This window comes from Vanellus vanellus (genome assembly GCF_965231255.1).
Source record: "Vanellus vanellus genome assembly, chromosome: 2".
Taxonomy (NCBI): domain Eukaryota; kingdom Metazoa; phylum Chordata; class Aves; order Charadriiformes; family Charadriidae; genus Vanellus; species Vanellus vanellus.
The window spans coordinates 148,630,958-148,656,195 of record NC_138906.1 but is presented as its reverse complement, the minus strand read 5'-3'; the positions used below and the strand labels follow the sequence as shown (position 1 = coordinate 148,656,195).

At 39.7% G+C, this 25,238-nt stretch overlaps 1 protein-coding gene across 29 annotated transcripts in view; it reads right to left on the bottom strand.

The window, feature by feature from the left end:
• The window catches only part of RIMS2 (regulating synaptic membrane exocytosis 2), a gene marked incomplete at both ends in the record, with an annotated part of 495,649 nt that overhangs the window by 40,037 nt on the left and 430,374 nt on the right, over positions 1–25,238 (bottom strand). For 7 of the 29 annotated variants that reach the window (XM_082499111.1, XM_082499112.1, XM_082499113.1 and 4 more), the window contains one exon: positions 14,482–14,723. The exons of the other annotated variants lie outside the window; for them this stretch is intronic. In XM_082499111.1, coding sequence (XP_082355237.1) covers positions 14,482–14,723 — 242 coding nt within the window. The remainder of the gene's footprint in view (positions 1–14,481; positions 14,724–25,238) is intronic. 29 annotated transcript variants of the gene reach the window in all.

Genomic DNA, 25,238 nt, shown 5'->3' with positions numbered 1-25,238 from the left:
CTCAGGATGAGAGGTGGAGGAATTGATGGGCTGAAGGTGGAACTGGAAAATGCAGTTAACTCTGCTGAAGGGAAGGAATGCAAATTAGCTAAAACCGGCTAATTAGCTACCTATAAAGTATTTTCAGACGAGAACAGAATTCTTGGTGATACGCCAAAAAATTAAATGGAAAATAAGTTCAAGGATTTTAATGAGTTTTACCTGTGTGATTACTGACTGTGATTTCAGCCACTTCTATCCTGTCTGCACTTATATGTGAATAAAAAGAATTAAGAAACACAAAGCTATAAAACTCAGAATAACTAACATGGAGAAAGGGGCTGCAGCAGGATTTACATGCAGGTAAATATTATACGCACATTTTTCTGCCACCCACCTTATCCTCCGGAATTTAATTATCTTTATAGTCTACTCATTCAAATGCAGATGAAATTAGCCGAGGCATTATAAAACTACAAGGTGTTATGGAGGGTACACACAGGCAAATAAATCCTCCATCATGGAGGGGTGACTGCATGAAACTGATTTTCTCATGTTATATTTATAGTACCAAAGTCTACAGGGGCAGGACACTGTCTTAGAAGCATCCTCATGATTTCTTAGCCCGCTCCCTGCCACTGTTTTGACCCAAGCCAGCAGAGGTTTCCCAAAGAAACAGTTCAGGAGGCAGCATGGGCATGGGAGGATTCCAGTAGATCTTAGGGATGAGGTGATCCTGTTCTAAGGAAAGCTTAAGATAGGTTAGCCATACGGACATCAGCAAGATCTCACTCTCAGAACCAGAGACAGACCTTGGTCTTTTTATTTATCTGTCCAGATGTAACCTCAAGTGATCATCAGATTCAGAGCTTTAGAGGTCTCTCCAGAAGGAGACCTTCAGATTCCTTCCCATATATACTAAGTATCTTCAAACACCAGATGAATATAGGACGGCACGAAGGTAAAAGAAAATGACAGAAAGTTCCTTCCTCAATCCAGGAAAGCTAAGAACATGCAACACGGACAAAACGGGCACATGTTTAGATTCATCTCCCCACTGAGAAGAGACAAGCATGGTGGCAGAAGCCAAGATCCAGCTCGGACCATCTAAGAAAATTAATTTCAAAATTGCAGAGAATCCTTTTCCCAGTGGGGTTCTGTTCAACAATTGCTATAATCTGCCAACACGCTGCATGGAAGCACTTGCTTAAATGGAATAGCAAAAGGCATGCAAGTTAATGACTTCTACTGTGCACTGAGCACTTGCAGACCTCTCCGTAAGGAAGCTGCTGAACTGACTGATCTGTTCATTTTCCTGCAGCCTGACCTCTCGTGGGTACCTGTCGCTGGCAACTGGCTTCTGTCAGTACATTAACGGAAGGGGAGGAGTCTCTGAGCTCGCACGCGAGCTGAGAAGTGCTGCTTTCACGGGTGGCTCCTGCGGCAGTATGGTCTTCAGCCACTGAGTAGCTGATGGAACAGCCCACTGAACAGTTCTCTCCAGACTTCTATGTATTTCACCTATTTAACTGCAAGTGATTTTCTACCCTTCCTGGCATTTCTGTCCCTTCACTGGTGACACGACCAGTTATTGATAAGATGGCGAAGTTAAATGACAAAGCGTAGTAACAGTGAGACAGCTGAAGGGTTTCTTTAGTTCATACCCTTTAATGGTCCTAGCAAAGAAGGACAGCTGAAGCAGAAAACAGGATTGCTGTTGTGTGAAAAGTGGATTCACATGTCTTCCCTCCCTTTGTGAGGGTCTGTAACCCTCAAACGTACCACTAACTTCCGTGGAACTACTCATATGCTTAACAGCAAACACATGTACTCAGCTGATCCCCCACATTCATAAATAATATTCGACCTCAAAAATAAAATCAGAATGTCTTTACAACAAGGAAGTAATAAAAAGTCTGCCTGAACCACTTTTTTTCCTCCAAGCTACACATATTCATATAAAGCAATTTTATTTGCATCCTCTGGATGGGAGCTGGATTTTCAGTCAAGTAATGCACCTCATAGTATGCAGAGATCACGAACTGAAACAACCTTTCAGTTGCCTACAAACTGCACAAAGGAGCCAACTGAAATACCTGCTCTGCAGACATGCCCAAAACCAGCAGGGAGCTTGTTACTACTTGGGAAACAAAGAGGACATATCCAGCTGAGACAGAGTGACGTAACAAGGGAATATAGCCGGTAGCAGGGAGAAGAGGTTCTTTGCCCTATTGAAGAAAAAGCACATTTCGGCAAAACACAGGCAATGCTTCTAACGGGCCCTTCAAATTCAATAGTAGTCCTATTTTAGTTTTGAAGACCCCTTTAGGATGGTTGGATTTTCACAAGATAATGATTCTAATCTGTGAGTTTAAGATTTCAAAAATACTACCCAATCTTGCATACTCTTGAAATGGCTGAAAATATTAAAACAAATATTAAAAAGTTATGTCAAAATTATAGAATGTTGATGTTTATTCAAGTCATAATGTTTTATACGAAAGCTTATTGCAAAAATAAGTTCTTGTTACTGATAAAATTCAGAAATCAATGAGTAAATTAATGCAGTTATTAAATTAAAACATCTGTATTTTTCTGACGTTCATATACCACAGCATATTTTTATGCTGTGATGAAACACAGGTTGAATATTGCCTTGCTAGAACATGTGAGCTACAGATTTTAGAACATCTATGATACAGAGTTTCTATAAAAATAAGTTTTATTTTGTAAGGTGTTACTATGTTATTTTTTCTACTTAATATATCAGTTAAATATGGCACTGCCTTAACACTTCAGGTTTTACAGAATATATTGCATTAATTTTACATTTTCAAAAATATTTAAGGTATCCACCTTATAAAAAAATTCAGTAATGTTGGTAACTATTAATTAATTCAGTTAATCACAGGGAAGTAATTTTTCCTTCACAGTACAAATTTATTCTTGACAGGTCTTACTGCAGCAAATAGTAACAAGAAGAGTACTTATTACTGTGAATATTTTCAATTAAGTCTCAATGTGATTTCATAGACTAAGCTAAAAATAATTTTTGCTGGCACCAAATTCTACCTAGACAATGGCAAAACCTAAATATTAGAGTACTATAGTTACACAACTGGATAAAACCTGAATGTAACTTTTGGAGCTGACTTTTAATAGATAATATACATAGTTAAACATTTAATATTGTAATAAAAAGATCATGACAGTAAAAAAATTCAATGTCATTCACACAAGCACTTGCAAGCATAGGAAAACCTCCTAAAAATAGCTATAAAAAGCCAAACCCCTTCCAATATTAAGACGACTATGTTTTGATTAATTTACAACAAAAAGCAGGACTGCTAAGAAAATATCTCTTCAAGGTTATGCAGATACACAAAGAACCGTACACGAATTATTTAGCTGATGAGGACAAGAAAACATTTTTGCCTTTGTTAAGGCATCATTCACCTTCTCCTAAACATGCTCCATTAGGAGTGGTTTCAGAACAACTTGCAGGTTTTCTTCCTTCTGTGACATGTTCTCAATGACAATTTATTGCTTCTTAATATATTCCCTGAGTAGGAAGAGAGAGTTTAACTGAACTTACATATGCCTAAGTATTAGAGAAAATCCTATCACTTTGTTCATGCAGTAATCAAAATGCAATAACAAAATCTGTACTGACATTTATGAAAAATCTCAAACATAAACTACTAAAAGATAAAAAACTGTGGCAAAAATATACAATTCACCAGTGCATTCCTTGAACTAGATTCTCAAGTTTCCACTGAATTTAGATGCACTTGTGATGTCTTCAAAATCTTCACTATCCATTCCCAAAGCATTTGGTAATTGCTAAGTATAGGGATATGTTTTCCTTTGTTGAAAAAAAAATAAAAAAAATTGACCTGGAGTTGCCCAATAGCATAAATAAAAAGCACAATGTATGCCCAAAAGGACAGAAAAAGTAATTTCACAAATTCTTTTTTGTTGTGTTGCTAAAGCATGGAATAGGGTCTTGACAAGTTTTAGGCTTATATTCTGGCTCTCCATTGACTTCTGCTGTCTCAGTAACTGCTCTTTTCTGTTCCTCTCTTATCCTCTCCAGTGTTTGTCTCACTTGTTTATACAGACTGCAAAGGTCAGAGATGAATAAGAAATGGTTTTAAAATAGGTACAAGTGCCTAAAATGCACAGGAATTTGGCATCTCATTCCAAAGCAATAAACCTAAAAAATGCTGCTTATAGCCCCAGTGGTGCCTAAGTTCCCCCAAATCAGTTTTTTATCCTAATTTCCCCTCTAATTTTGATTCTGTGGATGTTGAGAAGCTACTGACTCTTGCCAACATGGAGATGGCAAGGACCTATGCTATACAGCACTCTGAAAAAGCAGCTCCTGCATGTTCTGCCTCGGGGATGAATCAGGTAAGCTTCACAAACTGCAGCTGCAGGACTCTCAAGAAATGTAGATTTGGTCACTGCTTTCTTTTGTTACACTTCTAGAGAAGCAGAAACCAAATCTCAATTTTATATTTCAACCGAGAAGATGTATCCATGATGGAGGGAGATCCGGGTTCAGAGGCCCTCCCCTGCAAGAGAAGACAAACATTTTCCACTTCCTTGGAGAGTGCCTGACACACAGCATCTGCCACACACCCGACATGCACTATTTTGCAAACTGAAGTTTTTGCTAGCACCCAAAAAAAAGAAAAAAAGGAAGACCCAATAGGCCAAATAAAGCATCGGTAAGAGAGCCATGACTGTGGGCTAATGGTTAGAGTAATTTGTTTGTGAGTAGAGGGTTCAGCTCCCCGATCCAATGGTTGCTTGTGTATTTTCTGTGAATCATCACTGGTATGCTTAACTAATTTTAAGGTAATATCATTTAATATGTTAATATAATTTCTCCTGTTATAGTTTTCTGTTATTGGCACGTACAAGTTTTGCGTGATAGCATCATCACACCTCTTCCATGGAAGACAAAGACAATCTAAATGGTCTGAAGATGCCGAGGAGGCATATTGCAGTTCATTATGGGGGACATCAGCACAAAGAGTCCAGAAACGTGAACAGCCCACACAACTGTACTCTCAATATCTGCATGACTTCCCATGAGCTGTTTATCTTCAGTGGTGTTTAAAAACAGAAGTACTATAACATTTACCTCCCTGTTTTATCCTATGGAGAGCACAAATTAGTCTTATTTATAATATAAGCATATGACAGCTAGCTGAAAGGGGCAATATGAGAGTGCAGTAAAACTGAACTTTTTAAATACTGCAACATCCATGTAATCATGGAATCGTAGAATGGTTTAGGTTGGAAGGGACCTTGAAGATCATCAGGTTCCAACCCCCCTGCCATGGGCAGGGACACCTCCCGCTAGACCAGGTCGCTCAAAGCCCCATTGAACTTGGCCTTAAACACCTCCCGGGATGAAGCTTCCACAACTTCTCTGGGCAACCTGTTCTAGTGCCTCACCACCCTCACAGTGAAAAATTTCTTCCTAATATCTGACCTAAATCTACCCTCTCCCAGTTTAAAGCCATTCCCCCTCATCCTATCACACATGCTTCTGTAAATAGTCCCTCCTCAGCTTTCCTGTAGGCCCCCTTTAGGTACTGGAAGGCAACAATAAGGTCTCCCTGGAGCCTCCTCTTCTCCAGGCTGAACAACCCCAACTCTTCCAGCCTGTTTTCATAGAAGACGTGCTCCAGCCCTCTGATCATCTTTGTGGCCCTCCTCTGGACTGGACCCCCTCCAACAGGTCCATGTCTTTCCTATGTTGGGGACTCCAGAGCTGGATGCAGTACTCCCGGTGGGGTCTCACCAGAGCAGAGTAGAGAGGCAGAATCACCTCCCTCGACCTGCTGGCCACACTTCTGATGCAACCCAGGATACGGTTTGCTTTCTGGGCTGACACGGTTGGCTTTCTGGGCCAAAGTCTCATACCAGTTGAGGTCAGAGAAATATTCTGAATTAGAATGCAAAGCATGCCTGTAATACCACTTACTTCTGGAGCTATTTTCATGACTTTTTTACTTTCAGGTAATTATTTTATAAATTACCTTCCACCCTTAGAAAAAAAAAATCATTTATCAAAAGCGTATTAATAGTATTGCTGATTGCATGGGTAGGGTTAAAGACACAAATTCAATATCGAGATCTGACTTGCTAAAGAACCTTTAATATTTCATTCAATTTAAGTACAAGGAAGGAAATCCTGTATTATTATGAAATGTTAAATTAAAAAAGATGCAGCCCTAATGAACCTGTAAATATAAGTGCCACGTTTATTTATTTTTGGTACTAAAACCCACACTTCTGATAACTGTCCAATAGCAAAGTACAACAGCCCTCTTCCTGCTGGCCTTTGCAGATCTGAAGTAGATCTCCCTTCCTGGCACATTGTTATGAAGTGAAGGTGGAGAGCAATGTGTAGATGAGTATTATCCGTCTGGAAGAATACAAGCAGTAGTCATTGAGGTGGCTATGGAAAAAATTGACAATACTAGAAAAAATATTTCAACTGGAAACAAATAAAACTGATTTTTTTTCCCTAAAGTATAAATTAGGTAGAGACACAGAATTGTCGTTACAGGTATCTTAGACATTTCACGCAAATTGGAAACTGAATAACCGCCAGAGTAAAAGTATGAAATTGCCCTATAAAGTTCTTTTCACTCTCAAGTTTTAGTAGGATGAAGTCAGAGCCCTTTTTCACAGAATATCCAACAAGAAATTCACATGTATTATATCACATGTTAACTAAGGGATTATAAAATCTCAAAAGAAGTTTTCAAACTGAAACTTTCTTAAGGAAAACCTAAATTATTCTTTTGAATCGCTCTCACATAACCTAAAAAAGAAATGCTCTCCAGATTGAATTAATTCAGAATGGATGGGGTTTCCTTATGTAACAACACAAAGAACAAATCTTGTTTACTGTGAAGACAGAAATAAAACAGCTTTAAAGTTTTTTGATGAGATGTATTTTTTTTTATAGCAGGGACCTTATGAGAATTCTTCTGCTCTGAATAAGAAAAGATAACTTAGCAATATTCTTACCAAGAAAGATCACCCTACATTTCTCTCTCTATTTTTACCTCTAATTATGGAAAGAAAAAAATCCTGTGGAAGGTCAAGCTAAACGTTCTGATCTCACTTATAGCTTCCTCCTTTTTTTCCCTTATTAATGAGATCGAGTGATAATATAAGTATGTTGCTTTTTAAGGAAAGGGTTGGCAACACAGAAAATAATTTTTGGAAATATAAGTAAAGGTTTTTAATCATATAAATGCCTACAACCAGGGGATTTAATTTTATTTCTACCCCAGTCAGCTGGAAATCTCACAGGTGTATATCTCACTGAGTTGGTGACTATATACTACAGAGAGAAAGTTTAATGAATAATTTGTGACTGGGGCAGTATTGCTCAGTTCGTATACACGATTGGCACATTTTGTCCCCAAATTAAGACTTTAATTCTTACTTCCTGGTCTCATTACAGGATTTCCTTCTCATCTGTCTGGAATTTATGCTTATATATGGCATAAGGTGTCTCCCACACTTTGTGTGTGAGAAGTGTCTTCCAGAGGACTTCTATAAGATAAAAGCTAGCACTGCCTGGAGTTCAGTTCTGACACCTCAGTGATATATTTCTTTTCATTGCATCCACCTCTCACAGAAGCTTTATGAAAATATCAGGACTTAATTATATACCTACCTCCTCTACAGAAAATCTGTTGAGGAGAGTTGCATACATTTTGTACTGCCTCATCTTCTTTCCTAGTCTTTTTCTACATGTGGAAGAAAACAATTTTAAACCAAAAACCTCTCACCTTAGTAAAATATAGTTAAAAGCCTGCGTAGTCAGCCTTTTTAGCTTGCAATTTGAGTCTACTTTTTTATTAGCTTACTCTCCAGAGTTTATTTCGTAAAAGCTGATTAATGCTCTTGGTAATGTATTTATTATAATGGTACTTTCTCTTTGGTAAAGGATTTGGGTCACAATTCTCAACTAATCAGTAGGACAAATTGGCCTTAATCTCTTGTCAACTGCTAATCCTATATTTCTATCAATGTAATATGGGTTTATTTTGAAACTAAATCAGATTACATATCAAGAATGCTGATAAAAGTATAATGCTACACATTAAAGCAATTTATTAACATTAGAAATCTGGTTTGGGAATAGGAGAGGAAATAAAACCCCAAACAAATGGCTTGCTTCAAACCACCTGAATTATATACGTGATTTAAAAAAAAATAAAATACGCAGGCAGATTAAAAGTAGTGAATGATAATTTCAGTTGCTGCTTTGGTCACATAAATTAATTCTAGAGATAGAAAATAACAATGTATATTATGAAAACAAATCCGCTTTTAGTTCAGTAAATTGTTTGCTTACCATATTCTATCTCATTTTAGACAATGAAAGGCAATCAATGTTTCTCCTTTAGTTACTGTAGGAAGTAATTAATCATATTCTTTTTAATAGGAAACATATGTACTATATGTGTAGCAGAAGCCTGTTTTCTATATAAATCCAAACTTTGAACTGAGAAATGTGAAATTCCATACAAGACCAAGACCAATGTTCCCAAAAGATTCCCTTCAATTATTCTAGTAATTGAGGAAATTGCTCTACAGGCTACATGGTTGGTTCATGACAGACATAACTGACACTATTCTACTTATGAATATAGGACTTTAGACTGTACTTTCAACACCCTACAGAACATATAGAATCCAAAATTTGGCTTTTAACACACACAGAAAATAAAATCGCACTCAAGCTTTTTGCTCTAAGAGACCTACTTCTCTTACATTTCTTCTAAGAAAAGATGTAGTCACAAGATATCAAAATTTCAAAATACTTCAACCTTGTTGCACTGGGGTTACCCCTTGGACCTCTCCAGAATTTGTTAAAATAGAAGCATCTTTTTGATGAACACTATTTAATTTTCTCAAGGGCAATCATAATTTTATTTGCACTGAATTAACTGATTTTTACTTTTTTTTTCCCTACAGAGAAATATAACTTCAAGAATGTAATGCCATAGTTTAACCCCACCAAAATTATGAAGGATATCAAGAGAGCACAGAACGCCATGACACACTGTCCCAAAACTCTACTTTTACAGCTGTATAACTTCATGCCACATGTGGCATCCTGCCAAAGTTTGTCTTCCTGCTAAAGGGGGGACAGCTTTTATCTTGGTCATTAAAAAAACAACCCAAACTTTTTTTGTTCTAATGAGGTTTTATTAGGTTTTAATACTTGCCTATGCCTTGGTTGACCTTGCATAGTTTTCCAATAGTTTTCCAATGCTTTCCTACAACTTTTATCTTGGGAGAATTCACCTATTAGAAAGAGTAATTAGCTTACATGGAGCAACGTGTTGCCACAGAGAAACTGCAGTTCAGGCAGCGTCAGTCGACCCCCAGGGTCATCTGCGAGGTTTACGTGTGTGGGGCCCTCCAGAGCGCTGTACCTTGGAGTAACGCTCTAGAGAGACACACAAGGGCAGTTTATTTCTATTCAAACACATGGTTACGCCTCTCTGCAGGCATTACTGTACTGGCCACTCTCAAGTCATACTGTTACATGATTTTTGTCATCTATTTTAATAGATGCCACCTATTGTGATTATATACCCAAAGATGTCATAGGACTCAGTCCCTAAGAGTGCGCTGGACTCTGTACATATGACTGAATATATGTACACACAGGAAACGTTTTAGTATTTATGACCCCATGGTGTGGTCCAGATTCTAAAAAAAAGTCTTGAAAACATAAATTAAGCTGCTTAGGCTTTTGGATATAATCAGCCTACAAACACAATAGGTCTTGGCTCACTGAAAAAAGACAAAATATTTTCCCAGCTAAAGGAGAAATGTCAGCTAAAGAAGGGAAGTCAAGGCACTGAGGTATCCACCTGCCAGAGACAGTGCATATAAGTTGAAAGGGAGATCTAAGATTGTATAATCAGAAGAGGGCAAAAGACTTCACTCATTAATGAAACAAAACTGAGAGTTACAGGTCTGCAGCTGTACGGAACTCTGATCATCAGTTCCCTCAGGGCTGTCCAGCAGGAAAAGGACTGAGTTCCAGATACGAATAGCTAAGCAAACACTGTTAAGATGCTGCTTGAGATTTGCACTTCGTATTTTATTTTCCTCTGTAAAGAAAGCCAGCTTTTCCTCTAGGAAGAATGCCTGTGGAATCGGGACCTGAAGGTTACAACATAAACTCTTTGTAACCCACCAAATGTTAGCTTCTAGGAATGACTGCTTCACCCACGTGTAGGGAGTATTCCTTTAGCTATTTCTTGTAGCACTGAAAAGGTACAGGAATCAGAACTAAAATCAATTCTGATTTACCTTTCCACTCTACTCTAGAGTATCTTATCTTTTATTAAAGTCTTATCTTAAGTAAAAGTTACCTTAAGTAAAATTACTTTTGTGCCATCCAACCATTAGCTTGATTCCAAGGTTAAAGAAATTGCAGGAATTTCCAGGCTCTTTTTTTTTTTTTTTTAATTGCTTAAAATAAATCAAATCAGTTCACAAAATACTGATCCTGTATATTCTCACACTTAAAATTTTCATTAAATCAAATAATAGGAAAAATATCGCAGCAGTGATACACATTGTTAAAAGGAGTGTGAACTTTTAAAAAAGTAAATTACAACTCTCCTTTAAGCCCAAATGGAAAGCAGAGAATGAGTGTCATCTATTTTTTTATTCATGTTTTCTGTATTCCAATGGTCTTTACACTGGTATTTTTTCTGCTATTTTTTTTTTCCTATAACAATAGTGATGCACAGAGCACCACTTAAGATCTTTTAATATAACGGATATGAGAACACACTGTGGTTCTCCTACTACGATAATCTGAAAAGATCAGTTCCTAGTGGCTATGTAAATGAAGTCAGATCTTTTCAACTTCTTGAATTATTATTTTAGTCTCCTAAATTAACCTTGATGGGCTTGGTCAGCAAAGTTAATGGATTAGCAATTTTCTAAGCATTTAAGACTGTATACGTCTGAGGAGAAAAAAGCATCGCTTATTCAGGTTTTTGTCATATTTCAGATGTATTCAGTTCTCTCTCTGGAGGCCTTCCAACACAGAGTAGGCACTAGCTACAGTCAAATGAAATCCAAATACCATTGCTGGGTAATAAATTTCATTGTTGTTGTTGTTATTGTTATTGTTATTTCAATTACTCCTTTTACTCTCACCCATAACAACAAATCAACATACCCTGTACCTGTAAAACCCAAACAACTGTTCCTACCTGAATACACTAAAAGAATTACTAAACAGAATAAAAAATACTTTGTTGTATAGAGAGTGTCAATTTCTTAATACTATGCCAAATAACAAGAAATAACATAAAATGAACTTGAAAAGACAGTAAAAACGGACCTTTTAAGGCATTTACTGCAAGTTTGATTCACAGTCCTTAAAGCAGTTATGATGACCTTCAAAAGAACTTCTGGCATGGATTTATATAAAATATGAATGAAGAAAACCACTGAAACACAATTATGCTTTACAAAACACTTGAAAAAAGTTTCAGATATACTGATAGGCATTTCTTCACTGACTTCCATATGAGCCCACCATTTATTAAACCCTAGTTGCTATAAATATGATCACAACTTTCTATAAAAGTAGTATTGTTATCTCATGATATCAGTATGCTTTTTCAAGTCTGATATGCAAGGAGATACTTAGCTGATCAATTGAATGATATAATTTCTGCAGAAACTACCTAAGAGCCCTTTATACTTCGACCAGTTTCTGTGTGGTACCAGTGCCGTGCCTCCTGAGCATCCCCTGCCTCTCAGTTCCAGAAAACTGTAGTTTGACGTCTACAGCACATTAGTGTTTTGATCCCAGCCCTTGTATCAATGCTTGTACCGACACACGAGTCCCCGTGCAGGCACTTACCATCTGAAAACAGGGACACGATGAGATAAAACAGGTAAATTCATAAATTCATTAAATACACGAACTGCAACTTTTACACCTCTGGCATTTGTGTATAACACCGGTGTCCAATATTTTCTTTAAGATGTGCCGATGGATGCTTAAGACATGCAAAACACTTCTTCATGATGTGACTTCGCCCTTACCCCCCCAACATTGTGTGACTGGAGACACAGCACCATACACATACTTCATCCCGGGGCCGACATGTGGCCCCAGGCTTGCTCACCGTTTGACCAGCATGCTTGAGTAACCCAACTGGGTAGATGAGGCACATGCCTGTCCTGTTAGGTGCAGCCACACGTGGCCACCAGACAAGGCCCCTCAGGAGCGCCGTCAAACAGGGCAGCAGGAGCTGCTGTGGGGTAACATCTCTACAAAACAACCCGATACATGAAGAGACTTTTCAGAAGGTGGCAGCGGGAGGTGCACTGGCTGCTCTCCTCTGGGCAAGGCACAGACCTCTCCCAGAAAGCAGCCGATGGAGAAGGGCTGCCGGCCAGAGCCGTGCATGCTCCCCTGGTTTCTGCCGCTCCTCTAACAGCACTGAAAAACAGCTCCTTGTTCAACAGTTTTTCAGAACACCCCATTCACAGTCAATGGGTCAAGAGACCTGGAGTACTTTTGAAAGAGTTATTTTCATATTATTATTGAAAGACAAATTTCACATTTGTCCCTGACTTGAGCATCTAATCAGTTGTTGGGCAACTGACTGGATATAACAGAGAGAAAAACTTCAGATTGGAAGTCCCAAATAACTAAGACAGCATGCTGTTTAAATCAAATCTAGGCAAGCCACACAACACAGATTCCCTCTAGTGCTGAGACATACTTGAACAGCGTACAAAGAGCTGACGTCCTTCATTTAATCTCTTACAGTACGAGACCAGATTAGATCAGAACTAGTAATGCAGTGCGCTGTATTTGCCTTGATATTCAAATACACCAATACAGTTACATACCAATGTACTATCACATGAGTAAAACTCAGATTTCTAGCTGAGCAAGTGGCTAAGACTTTTTCTTGCCCAACCACACTTCCCAGTTCTATATAAAGATGACTCCATCTTTCACCTTGCATTCATTTGAACTCAGAGAAAATAGAAACTGCCATTTCCATAACCTGCAAGTGAGTTGGTAAAATATGAGATTGCTGCAAAGACTTGCCTACTGGTGGAGTCATTGGTGTCTGCATGATTTCAGAGCTTTCACTATGTACGTTCTTTCCCCTCTTCTTCATTGCCTGTCTCATATCGCATTCAGTAAGACGCACACTGAAGCTGCCTGTTCTCTTTCTGTGTAATTCTCCTTCTTCTGCACTGTTACCCCTCTAGCTTACCCTTCCTTTCCCCTCTTTTTTAGTTTTACTCTTTCCAGGCATTTTAAATCCCCCCTCCTATAAAAGTTTACTTACAGAATATACCACAATTTCTGACATTGCAAATCGTTTTGCTCCATTTACTTGTACATTAAAACTCTTATCGCTTTGATTTTACGGTATAAACTGCAAACTTTCCGGAGAACTGAAAAATCTCTTAGCAGTGTTTGAATGGTGGTTAGCACAATGGAGACCACGCACAACTGAACACTATAAACTTATGTTGAACCATATGACAATGTGACAACAGTTTTGCTTAAATGCTGAGTGTACAATATCTCTTATGTATATACCTTGAAATACATATGTGCATAACTATCTAAATTGCTTAAACATTTTTTTTATATATGTGTCATTTAAATATGTTATTTTTTTCCATGTAAAATACACTTGTCCTATACAGCTTCCTTAATTGACAATGAGAGCTTTTCAGAGTGCATTATATGGATTTTCTCTGAAATAGGAGGAATAGAAAAAAAATGCGTACAATTTTAAATGCTTTAGGCATCAAAGCAGAAAAACTCTCCCTTTTTCCAAGGTAGAACATTTTAGTATCAATTTAACTGAGATAAACAGAAATGAGGAAAATTTATACTGACGGTGAATATGCTTGTAGGCTGAAAAGAAATGAATTAAAAAGCAATAAAACAGTTCTACTAAAGTAATAAAATATAACATATCATTGTGTTCAGGAAAATTGTTTTGTTTCAAAATAAGGTTGCATGTTCAAATGTGAAAAAAAAAAAACCATATTGAAATATGCATTTGTGACAAAAGCAAAGGAATTTTGCAACATTTCAGCGACCCTTCACAAACTCGCAGTAAGGGTTCCCCCCAAAGAGCAGTACAGCGACTCATGTTGGCTCCTGAGAAGCAAGGAATTACTGCATTAAGCTGGTTCCAGCAAGCAGAAAATAGAAGCCTCAGTCCAACCTGAAAAGGACCTTTGCTAAAAAAAAAAGAAAGTTTAGTACATATCCAGAGAAAAAAGATGTTTGACCATTTTCTTCATTCTGTAGAAAATTGTTGATTAGGCAACTTCAACAAGATATCCAAATGATTAGACATAATTCATACACATTATGTATATTAAAATGATAATTTAATAAGGGGGGAAAAAAAATCCAGTTCCTACCAGTTTGGCTGAGTTGTGACGTGCTACGGCTTTTTCGCGAGAGACCCACGATGGCGACCATCTTTGCACCGATGCTGGAGCGTCTCTTTTTGCCACCGCCACCCACAGTGCCCACTGCAGTGTCCGACTGGCTGCCGTCATTCTTCTCCAGTGTGTACATGTCCCCGCCGATGCTGGTGCTCTTAGTCATGTTCTTTCCTGAGACGCCCATCTGTCTGCTTTGCATTTTGGATGTAAAGACACTGTCAGCCAGTGGATGGATAAACAGCGCAGACAAAGAAGAGTAAAAAGGGGGAGACAGAAAAGGACAGGTTTCAGATGGAAGGTTTTGGGAGACTGGAGGGTAAAAGCAGCTAATCACACAGGTAGGGTTTGGCTTTTGAGGGGTAAAAAGGGGCAACCTTAATTCTAGGTTCCTCTTTGGTCTCCTGTGAACACACTTGACTCATCAAAATTTCGTTTAAAATAACAAGCTCTTATTTACTGCTTGTCTTAAAACACATTACCAGCAAGAGCATATCAAAGAATTAATACATCAGTATGCCGTATATATATTTTTTGCTTGGGAAATTTAAGTTCTGCAATCAGTGCTCTACCCCCCTTCTTCTCACATATATACAGACAAATAATCCATATTCCTCTGGGAAACAGACACTTGATTCAATATAGAGTGGAAAAGGATATCACTCTGAACTCTAGTTTTGGTTTCTAAACATTCAGACATGTCAAGGATGTTTTCAGTAATGTGGTTTTGCTCAGTCACCCTATGTTTTTGATGAAATTACACAATAACGAACAGCCGTAGGTTTTTTCGTCCCTCTCTTCAGCAACAAATAATGTATTATATGTGTATTTCATACAACACTTTGCTGCTATCTGACATAGATCACCATTACTGATCAATGGAATTTAATTCTAATATAACTTTTGTACCTATTTATAGACTGTTTCTACGTGTTGTGCGTGGCTGCATCTAAATTATCACCTGCATCATTTCACAACATGCTCCAGGGGGACCTGATCTCCAGTGGTCCAGGCTAAGGGACCTGCCCTTTGCACAGAAATGACAATCTGCAGTGATGAAGGCAGTACCTGTCCAGATTTTGCCCTGACATCTAACTGGTGGGTATGTGGACAAACATCCAGACCTGGAAAGTCTGGAGTACGTGGGCCTGTGAATACATAGAGAACATTTCTATTTCAGTGAAGGTCTTGCCTGGAACTTAAACCTGGTTTATTCTGTTCAGTAGAGTGCATCTCACTGAGAAGTCCCCACTAGATACAGCCTTAGACAATCCACAAAAGAGTGGAATATTTCTGGAAAGCAGGGAAATCATTCATTTTTGTGCTAAATCACCAGTATGTGAAGGTTAACAAAGAATATTTCTACTTTTTAAACAGATTTTCAAAAACATGCAAAAGCTATTCCTAGAGCTTTACCACTCAGGAAATGGCTCTACAGTAAATTTTAGTGGGTAGAAGCATACTCTTTCCCCTTACCTGCAATGGCCTGAATCTATTTCAAAAAAGGAAGGTTTTATTACTGCTTTAGGAAGTTTTTATAATACATGTTCTGTCACATGAAACTTATCTATGGGTTTAATGCAGTATCCTCAAAAGCAAATGGATCACTGGGTCTCTTCACACTGACTCAAGGGGAAATAGAATGAGGTATCAGGTTTGGAACAACAATGCAACTATTTAAGATATTTGACAGGCACCCATAAAGTGCTTTGCTCTTTAGCTGACAGCTGCATGTGCATGAAGGCACAAAATGCTTGGACTTAAGCCACAACACAGAGGGAAACATAAGAACTCATTTATAGAAGTGGACCTCTGCCACCAAATCAAAAAAAAATATTGTGTGTGCTTCTGAAGAAAGTATAAGGGAAAATATGAATAAAAGTTTGGATCAAGAGATGGAGAGGCACAAAACAACCCCATGGAACGCTACAGGCTTGGGTAAGAGTGGCTGGAAAGCTGCCTGGCTGAAAAGCACCTAGGGGTGTTGGTTGATAGCTGGCTGAAGATGAGCCAGCAATGTGCCCAGGTGGCCAAGAAGGCCAATAGCATCCTGGTTTGTATCATGAATTGTGTGGCCAGCAGGACGAGGGAAGTGATCGTCCCCCTGTACTCGGCACTGGTGAGGCCACAGCTTAAGCTCTGTGTTCAGTTTTGGGCCCCTCACTACAAGAAAGACATTAAGGTGTTGGTGTGTGTCCAGAGGAGGGCAATGAAAGTGAAGGGTCTGGAGCACAAGTCTTATGAGGAGTGGCTGAGGGAACTGGGGTTGTTTAGCCTGGAGAAAAGGAGGCTGAAGGGAGACCTTATTGCTCTCTACAGCTACCTGAAAGGAGGCTGTAGCAAGGTGGGGGTCAGTCTCTTTTCCCAAGTAATAAGCAATAGGACAAGAGGAAACAACCTCAAGTTGCACCAGTGGAAGTTTAGGATGGATATTAGGAAAAATTTCTTCACTGAAAGGGTTCTCAAACACTGGAGCAATCTGCGCAGGGAAGCGGTAGAATCACCATCCCTGGTGGTATTTAATAGATGGGTAGATGTGGTGCTTAGGGACATGGTTTAGTGGTAGTTTCGGCAGTGTTAGGGTGATGGCTGGACTTGATCTTAACGGTCCCTTCCAACCTAGACAATTCTATGATTCTATGAAAACAAAGCTGAGAAAGATATTTAGTAGCTTTGCCTAGACAGACAGTAACAAAAGACTGCAACACAATGGTAACCGGAAAGTCTTTCATAGAATCATAGAATCATAGAATGGTTTAGGTTGGAAAGGACGTTGAAGATACATCAAGTTCCAACCCCCCTGCCATTGGCAGGGACACCTCTCACAAGACCAGGTTGCCCAAGGCCACGTCCAGCCTGGCCTTGAACACCTCCAGGGATGGGGCCTCAACAACCTCTCTTGGGCAACCTCTTCCAGTGCCTTACCACCCTCAAAGTGAAAAACTTCTTCCTAATGTTCAATCTGAACCTGCCCTCTTCCAGTTTAAAGCCATTCCCCCTCGTCCTATCGCTACATGCCCGAGTAAAAAGTCCTTCCCCAGCTCTCCTGTAGGCCCCCTTTAGGGACTGGAAGGCTGCAAAGACATCTCCCCGGAGCCTTCTCTTCTCCAGGCTGAACAGCCCCAACTCTTTTCAGCCTCTCCTCATAGGAGAGGTGCTCCAGCCCTCGGATCATCCTCGTGGCCCTCCTCTGGATGCGCTCCAGCAGGTCCGTGTCTTTCTTATGTTGGGGACTCCAGAGCTGGATGCAGTACTCCAGGTGGGGACTCACAAGAGTGGAGTAGAGGGGCAGAATCACCTCCTTTGACCTGCTGGCCACACTTCTTCTGATGCAGCCCAGAATATGGTTGGCCTTCTGGGCTGCGATCACACATTGCTGGCACATGTTGAGCTTCTCGTCAATCAGCACCCCCAGGTCCTTCTCCTCAGGGCTCCTCTCCAGCCATTCCCCACCGAGCCTGTATTCGTGCTTGGGATTGCCCCGACCCAGATGTAGGACCTTGCACTTGGCCTTGTTGAACTGCATGAGGTTGGCTTGGGCCTACCTCTCCAGCCTGTCCAGGTCCCTCTGGATGGCATCACTCCCCTCCAGCATGTCTACCTCGTAAAACAGCTTGGTATCATCGGCAAACTTTCTGAGGGTGCACTCGACCCCCTGTTCATGTCACCGACAAAGATGTTGAACAGTACAGGCCCCAGTACCGACCCCTGAGGAACGCCACTCGTCACTGCTCTCCACTTGGACATCGAGCTGTTGACCGCAACTCTTTGAGTGCAACTGTCCAGCCAGTTCTTTATCCACCGAGTGGTCCATTTGTCGAATCCATGTCTCTTGAATTTAGAGACCAGGATATCGTGTGGGACAGTGTCAAATGTTTTGCACAAGTCCAAGTAGATGACATCAGTTCGTCTTTCCTTGTCCACTGTACCTTGTCCCTTTTTCTTATCCCTTTTTAACTTTATTTGTTGTTATGTTAGTGCACAGTGACTCACATTGCTACATCGAACACTAAGGAAGGAGTGGGGTAGAAAGTGAGTAAAGAGAAAGGCAGGGAAGGAAAAAAGAAGTGGATTTCTAATTCTGGGGCTTTTTAGCACTAGAGTAACTTACTTGTAAGATGATAACATCACATGCTTTATTTTCTTTCAAAGTAACACCTTTAGGGATTGATTCACAGAAACAAGATGCCACAGAAACTAGTTCTCAGTTTCAACACTACCTTGCATACAAGAAATACTAGAGAGATCTAGGAAGAACAGTGTTGGGCAGAGCTAGTATCTTCAACTTTATCTTATGCAAAATTCTTCTAAGAATCAGAAAATTAGAGCCCCTTATCAAGTAATGTTATTTTTAACCCAAGTTCTCTAAGGAAATATGATTAATGTGATTGTGTTTTCTGTCAGGCCTCTCTCTTTTCAATATTTTTTTAAATAAATTCAAATTTGACACAGGAGTAGAAAACTAGAGCTATTTACTTTCTAAAACTGTTTCGAAAACAGGTCCCTGGAGAAAGATCTTATGAATGCCCCTTGGGGGAAAGACATCACTAAATAAGTCATTACTGAATGTCTGTTATTTCATGTGGGAGCTCATTCACACAGCACAGACTGATAGGGGGAGGAAAATTTTTACTACTTGCAGAACAACGTATTCCAATGATCCACTTTCCAAGAATGATATCCAGAAAATCAGTGGGTTCCTGGTGGTTTTGTTTTTTTTTTTTTCCTATTTACTAATAGGAAATAATAATTATGGCATTGCTTTATAAGTGATGTAAACATTTAGGAAAGGTCTTATGTCACAGCAGTGAAAACAGAAATATTCTATTTTCTCATAAAACTTACAGTGAGGAGAAAGTTCCCATTCCCTGAGTCTAATGTGCCTTTGAGGTGCTTCATGTGTCAATTCCCAAGACGTATAATTCTATTTAAGTGCAATGGATTACAAAAATTACCCTTATTAAAGGAATCAATGTGCTTAAAAAGGTTGGCGTGCAAACAAAGTTGCTATAATTGCACCATGCAGTTAACTATGAAAAATAACTAAAATAACTATTAAAAAACTATTATAAAAATGTGCTCCTTGGCTGCTGTCTAAAGGCTTCTGTATCACAAAATGAAGCTTTGCTGTTTCCACCTGCCAATAGTGAGGTAGACTTCATTCAGCCACGTTCTTGTGACCAACTGAGAAAAGTAGGAAAGGGAATTCAAGTAAGAAAAAAGATTTAGATTTGTGTGCATATACCAAATACTAGTACAAACGGCTAATATCGAAAGTTCATTCACAAAACTCTATTATTTTCCAGTAGACTTCTAAAAATACTTTCTTTAATTAAAGGTTTGCCCTCTCCTCCCCAAAAAAGCAGCTGAGAAGACATCTTTGTTATGCTCCCAACTAGTAAATAATTCCTGAACAAAGCAATCACACAGAAGCGGCTTTTTTTTTTTTCCCTCAATTCCTCTCTCAAAAAAAAATGCTTTGAGAAATAAGTACTAGGAGAGTTCCGAGTGGCTTAGTAAATCTCATAGTGGCTTAGTAATCTCATAGTAAATCTGCAGTGGTCACGAGCACCTCCTTCATCAGCACTCTGAACCCTTTCTGGCCATCCAACCCCTCACTCACTAATTATTCTCGGTAGATGGTTGGTATCCTCACCAGTGAAGCTATCCTTCTACTTTGACTGCCTTTTGACAGTGCTAGAAATGGATTATTCCCAGAAAAACAGGGGTTGTATGTCAGGCTTTGTTCCTTTCCGAAGTAACAGAATTACAGATGGACTTCAGAGTAAGAGAGAGTAAATCCTATAACCTTTTCTCTTAACAGGAAACAGAAATTACTTGAAGTTTTCTTTACACATACACGTAAAGACCCCGACCCAGGCGATCTCCTGAATTGTGCCTGAACTGAATCAAGGGCATTTTATTGGTGTGTCCTGGACAAAGGTATGAAAAAGGAGAACACAATGTTTATACAATATGGATGATCATGGGATGGCACTTAAGACACAGCATTAAATTCAATAAGCTTTTTCTATATGCTTTTGAAGAAAAACTGTAAGCAAGTACAAAATTGCTTAAGCAAGTACAAAATTGCTGGCCATACATAGCCTTCTAGAAAATGCAATATTAAATTTCTTGATTCCTTAAAGGCATTCATCTTTAAGATCTCTTTGCAGAGACCCGTTTGTTCTCAAAGCAGGGAGTGCAATTATTTTCTGGAATCAAATTTGCCATATTATAGCAGATAATCAGAAACTACCTTGTTTTTCTCCCCAGCTTCTCAGTATCTGTGCTGAATTACAGCAATATTAGAAAACACTGGCAGATAAACTCTCCCAAAATACAACGCCTAGGACTGGCTGCTTGGAAAACGATCTCTTCTGGAGTTGATGCATAGGCAGAAGGGAATACCATAAAGTGCCTAAGGAAATCCTCACAGAGGGGAGGCAGAGAAGTAAGTCTCGTAAGATCTTTGCTTCAGTCTTGGTATCTCCTGCTTTAGACAGCCCATTTCCTTGATAGCTGACCAAGAAGGAAAGCAACTGTGTGTGAGGTTTGGGGTAAGGAGAGGGAAGATTTCACAGTGCGAAAGGATCCTGCTCTAAAGGCAGAGAAACTGTTTTGAACCACTTTATATACAACAATATCGTGGGTAACTCTTGCACCAGGTAAGATGGACTGTGGTGTGGGAAAATGCTCCAGATCCTAGATAAACAGGTTGCAGATAAAATCTTGGTTTAGTCAACATTTTTGGACGTTTAGACGTAAAAAGCTAGTCAGAAACTTCATCCAGCTCTCATAATTTCTGACTTATTCATGCTTTAGAGGTGTTTAATACTCTTAACAAGAAAATATTAATTTTAGAACGAATTGATAATATTCTTGGCTGGTGTTACATTTTCCATGAAGCAGTTGCAGACATGCTGAATCCTCATTGTTTCAAATGTATCAAATGGAAAGTCTCGTCCGTCTCCATAGTTAAAAACCTGAAGTCTTTGGCTGCAACTTTTGAACCAGTTGCAGAGTTGGGCAATATCTCACTAGTTTGTCAGATTCGTGCCTACAGAAACCTTTTCTAGAAACTAGCTGATAAGTGCAGTAAGTGGCAAATTTCCTCAGGAACCTTTTGTTTAGGCCAGAAAAAAAAAAACAAACAAAAAAAAACCCAAACAAAACAAAACAAAAGAAAACACAAACTAAAAAAAACACTGACACCAGGGAGTCCTTATGCTTGTTTTATGTATGATTTACAACATGCAGCAAACTAACCAAAATGGGGATGGAGGAACTAAAGACAATGACTCCCCTGAAAGCTGTTACTAATATAAAAAGCATGATACGAGGGCTAGGGCACCTCTCCTATGAGGAGAGGCTGAAAAAGTTGGGGCTGTTCAGCCTGGAGAAGAGAAGGCTCCGGGGAGATCTCTTTGCAGCCTTCCAGTTCCTAAAGGGGGCCTACAGGAGAGCTGGGGAAGGACTTTTTACTCGGGCATGTAGCGATAGGACGAGGGGGAATGGCTTTAAACTGGAAGAGGGCAGGTTCAGATTGAACATTAGGAAGAAGTTTTTCACTTTGAGGGTGGTAAGGCACTGGCACAGGTTGCCCAGAGAGGTTGTTGAGGCCCCATCCCTGGAGGTGTTCAAGGCCAGGCTGGACGTGGCCTCGGGCAACCTGGTCTAGTGGGAGGTGTCCCTGCCAATGGCAGGGGGGTTGGAACTCGATGATCTTCAAGGTCCTTTCCAACCTAAACCACTCTATGATTCTATGATTTATGAAGTCCCACAGGTTAAAGAACTTCATTACGATTTTTGTAGGCATCCTATGCTGTTGCACAGGGCAGTACTGCCCATTCGTTCTGGACATTAAGCAGTCCAACAGGCAGCAACAAGAAAGGCTAAACTACTTTCTATGAAACTAGGAAAATACACTGACTCAGTCATTCTCTACAGGCAAGAAATACAAACAACAAACAGGCACAAACCCAAATCTTAGGACTCCATGGTCATTCAAAAAAGATAGATTGTATCCTTTCAGACATCCTCTGCCACCATCGCATTTTTCTCTCCTTGACTTATCAGAACAATAATCAGACTGTCATAGGGTGAACGCCTCTCTTTCCCTGCATCTCATTTGTTAAATAATATCATACTCCAGCAGCCAGCTCAAAATAAGTCCCAGCGCCAGGAACCCTAGCTCTGTAGCTCAGCTAGTGACTTGCTGAACCAAAAGGCTATTTCCCATAAACCATAACTGTTAGCCGGCATTTTCTCCCATCTCTTCCTCTCCCTCCTCTTCCTTCTGTCGTCTTCCTCACTAACAAACCGACAAGACAGATATTTTGTGTTGGTAGATGTAGAAAAGCTTCCCCTTCCCTCTTCACTAACCTGGCAAGTTGACATCACATCAGCAGGAGCTCTGCAGGAGTAAAGTACTGGTAATGTTATAATAAATCTGACTTTTAAATTAGACCCTGGCCCTGAACTGTAACAGTCCGCGGCAGAAGGCAGCACAGGGAGCAGTACAGAATCCTTACACCCCGTGACTGTGATCACTAACAAATTACAAAGAATATCAGTTGTTCTACAAAGAATAATAAAAATGCTATTCTATGTTTCTGAGTATGACTGATAAAATTATTATGACAATCTTGTTTATGTTTTTCACTTACCAACAAATACAATTTACTAAAATCAGTATCATGAAACACAGGCATTTTTCCAATCTACAATATTATTAATATCTTTAAATGTGAGGGAGAAGATATCAATATTATCCATTGTACCATATACTGTTAGTGGGATTTTTGAGGATTTTGTTTGTATTTTTGCAGTTGTCTTTACAGCAGAATTGGAAATGAAAACATACAGTCTTGTTGCTCTCTCAAAAGTGTATGTATTGGAGAATCAGACTTACACTTAAGTCATTTGGTGTATCTTGCGGGTTTCTTTTTTTGCCAATGCAAAGTCAATATTACTATTTCCCTGTCATTTATGCTTAGTTCTCTGGCAATAATTCCCAATGAAAATAAAGCACCTGCAATAGTAAAAATCCACTTTGCCAAGCGTAGAGTACAGCCACATGCTGTGAAGTCCTAGGGAAAAGATTTTAACTATTTTTCAATTTCAAATAGATATTTTCTAATACGTGTCTCTTGTGAGACTGGAAGGCCTACTGAAGATGTTGTGTACAGCTTTTTACAAGCAGGAGAGGAATTTTAATGCCATTCTTAACAGACCTCTTAACTCATTTGGAAAGGCTTTAATTTCATTACTTTGCTGAAGAAATTTAACTAAAACAGCATTATGGGGACAGCTGTGATGTAGAAAATAACATTTCCATGGGAACAACGCTTCCGGCCAATGCATGTACTCATCTGCCAATTCACATCAAAGAGAGACACTGCAGGTTCAAAATTACAATGACTTAGTCTCCTGAGATTCACTTGGTCAAAAATTGTCCTATTAACTCATTTGTGATATAAATCTCTAATAGCTACTGGACTGACTTAATTATTAGGTTTATTTTATTGAAATTATAACAAGAAAGTTGGTGGGAAACAATAAATCACTGATTTATTGTTATTTATGTGCACACAAGCTTTATTTGAATAGTAATATGCAGAATACATTATCACAGAATCACAGAATCACAGAATTATCAGAGTTGGAAGGGACCTCTAGAGATCATCTAGTCCAACTCTCCTGCTAAAGCAGGATTGCCTAGAGCACATTACTCAGGACTGCATCCAGGCGGGTCTTGAAAATCTCCAGGGAAGGGGACTCCACAACCTCCCTGGGCAGCCTGTTCCAGTGCTCTGTCACCCGAACCGTAAAGAACTGTTTCCGTGTATTTGAACGGAACTTCCTGTGTTCTAACTTGTGCCCATTGCCCCTCGTCCTGTCACTTGGAACCAATGAAAAGAGCCTGGCTCCATCCTTCTTCAACCCACCCTTTAGATTCTTGTATGCCATAATCAGGTCTCCCCTCAGCCTTCTCTTCTCCAGGCTAAAGAGTCCCAGCTCTCTCAGCCTTTCCTCATAAGGGAGGTGCTCCAAGCCCTTAATCATCTTAGTTGCCCTTCGCTGGACTCGCTCCAGCAGTTCCCTGTCCCTCTTGAACTGGGGAGCCCAAAACTGGACACAGTATTCCAGTTGTGGCCTCACCAGTGCCGAGTAGAGGGGGAGAATGACCTCCCTCGACCTACTGGCCACACTCTTCCCTATGCAGCCCAGGATTCCATTGGCCTTTTTGGCGACAAGGGCCATGGATAATTTACTATCTACCACAACCCCCAGATCCTTCTCCTCCAAGCTACTTCCCAGCAGGTCAGCCCCTAACCTGTACTGGTGCCTAGCATTCTTCCTCCCCAGGTGCAGGACCTTGCACTTGGTTTTGTTGAACCTCATTAGGTTCTTCTCTGCCCAGCTCTCCAGCCTGTCCAGGTCACGCTGGATGGCAGCACGGCCCTCTGGGGTGTCAGCCACCCCACCCAGTTTGGTATCATCAGCAAACTTGCTGAGGATACACTCTGTCCCCTCATCCAGGTCATTAATGAATATATTAAACAAAATAGGACCAAGTATTGACCCCTGGGGGACACCACTGGTTACAGGCCTCCAACTAGACTCTGTGCCGCTGATCACAACCCTCTGAGTTCTGTCCCGCAGCCAACTCTCAATCCACCTCACTGTCACCTCATCTAGCCCATACTTCCTCAGCTTCCTAATGAGGA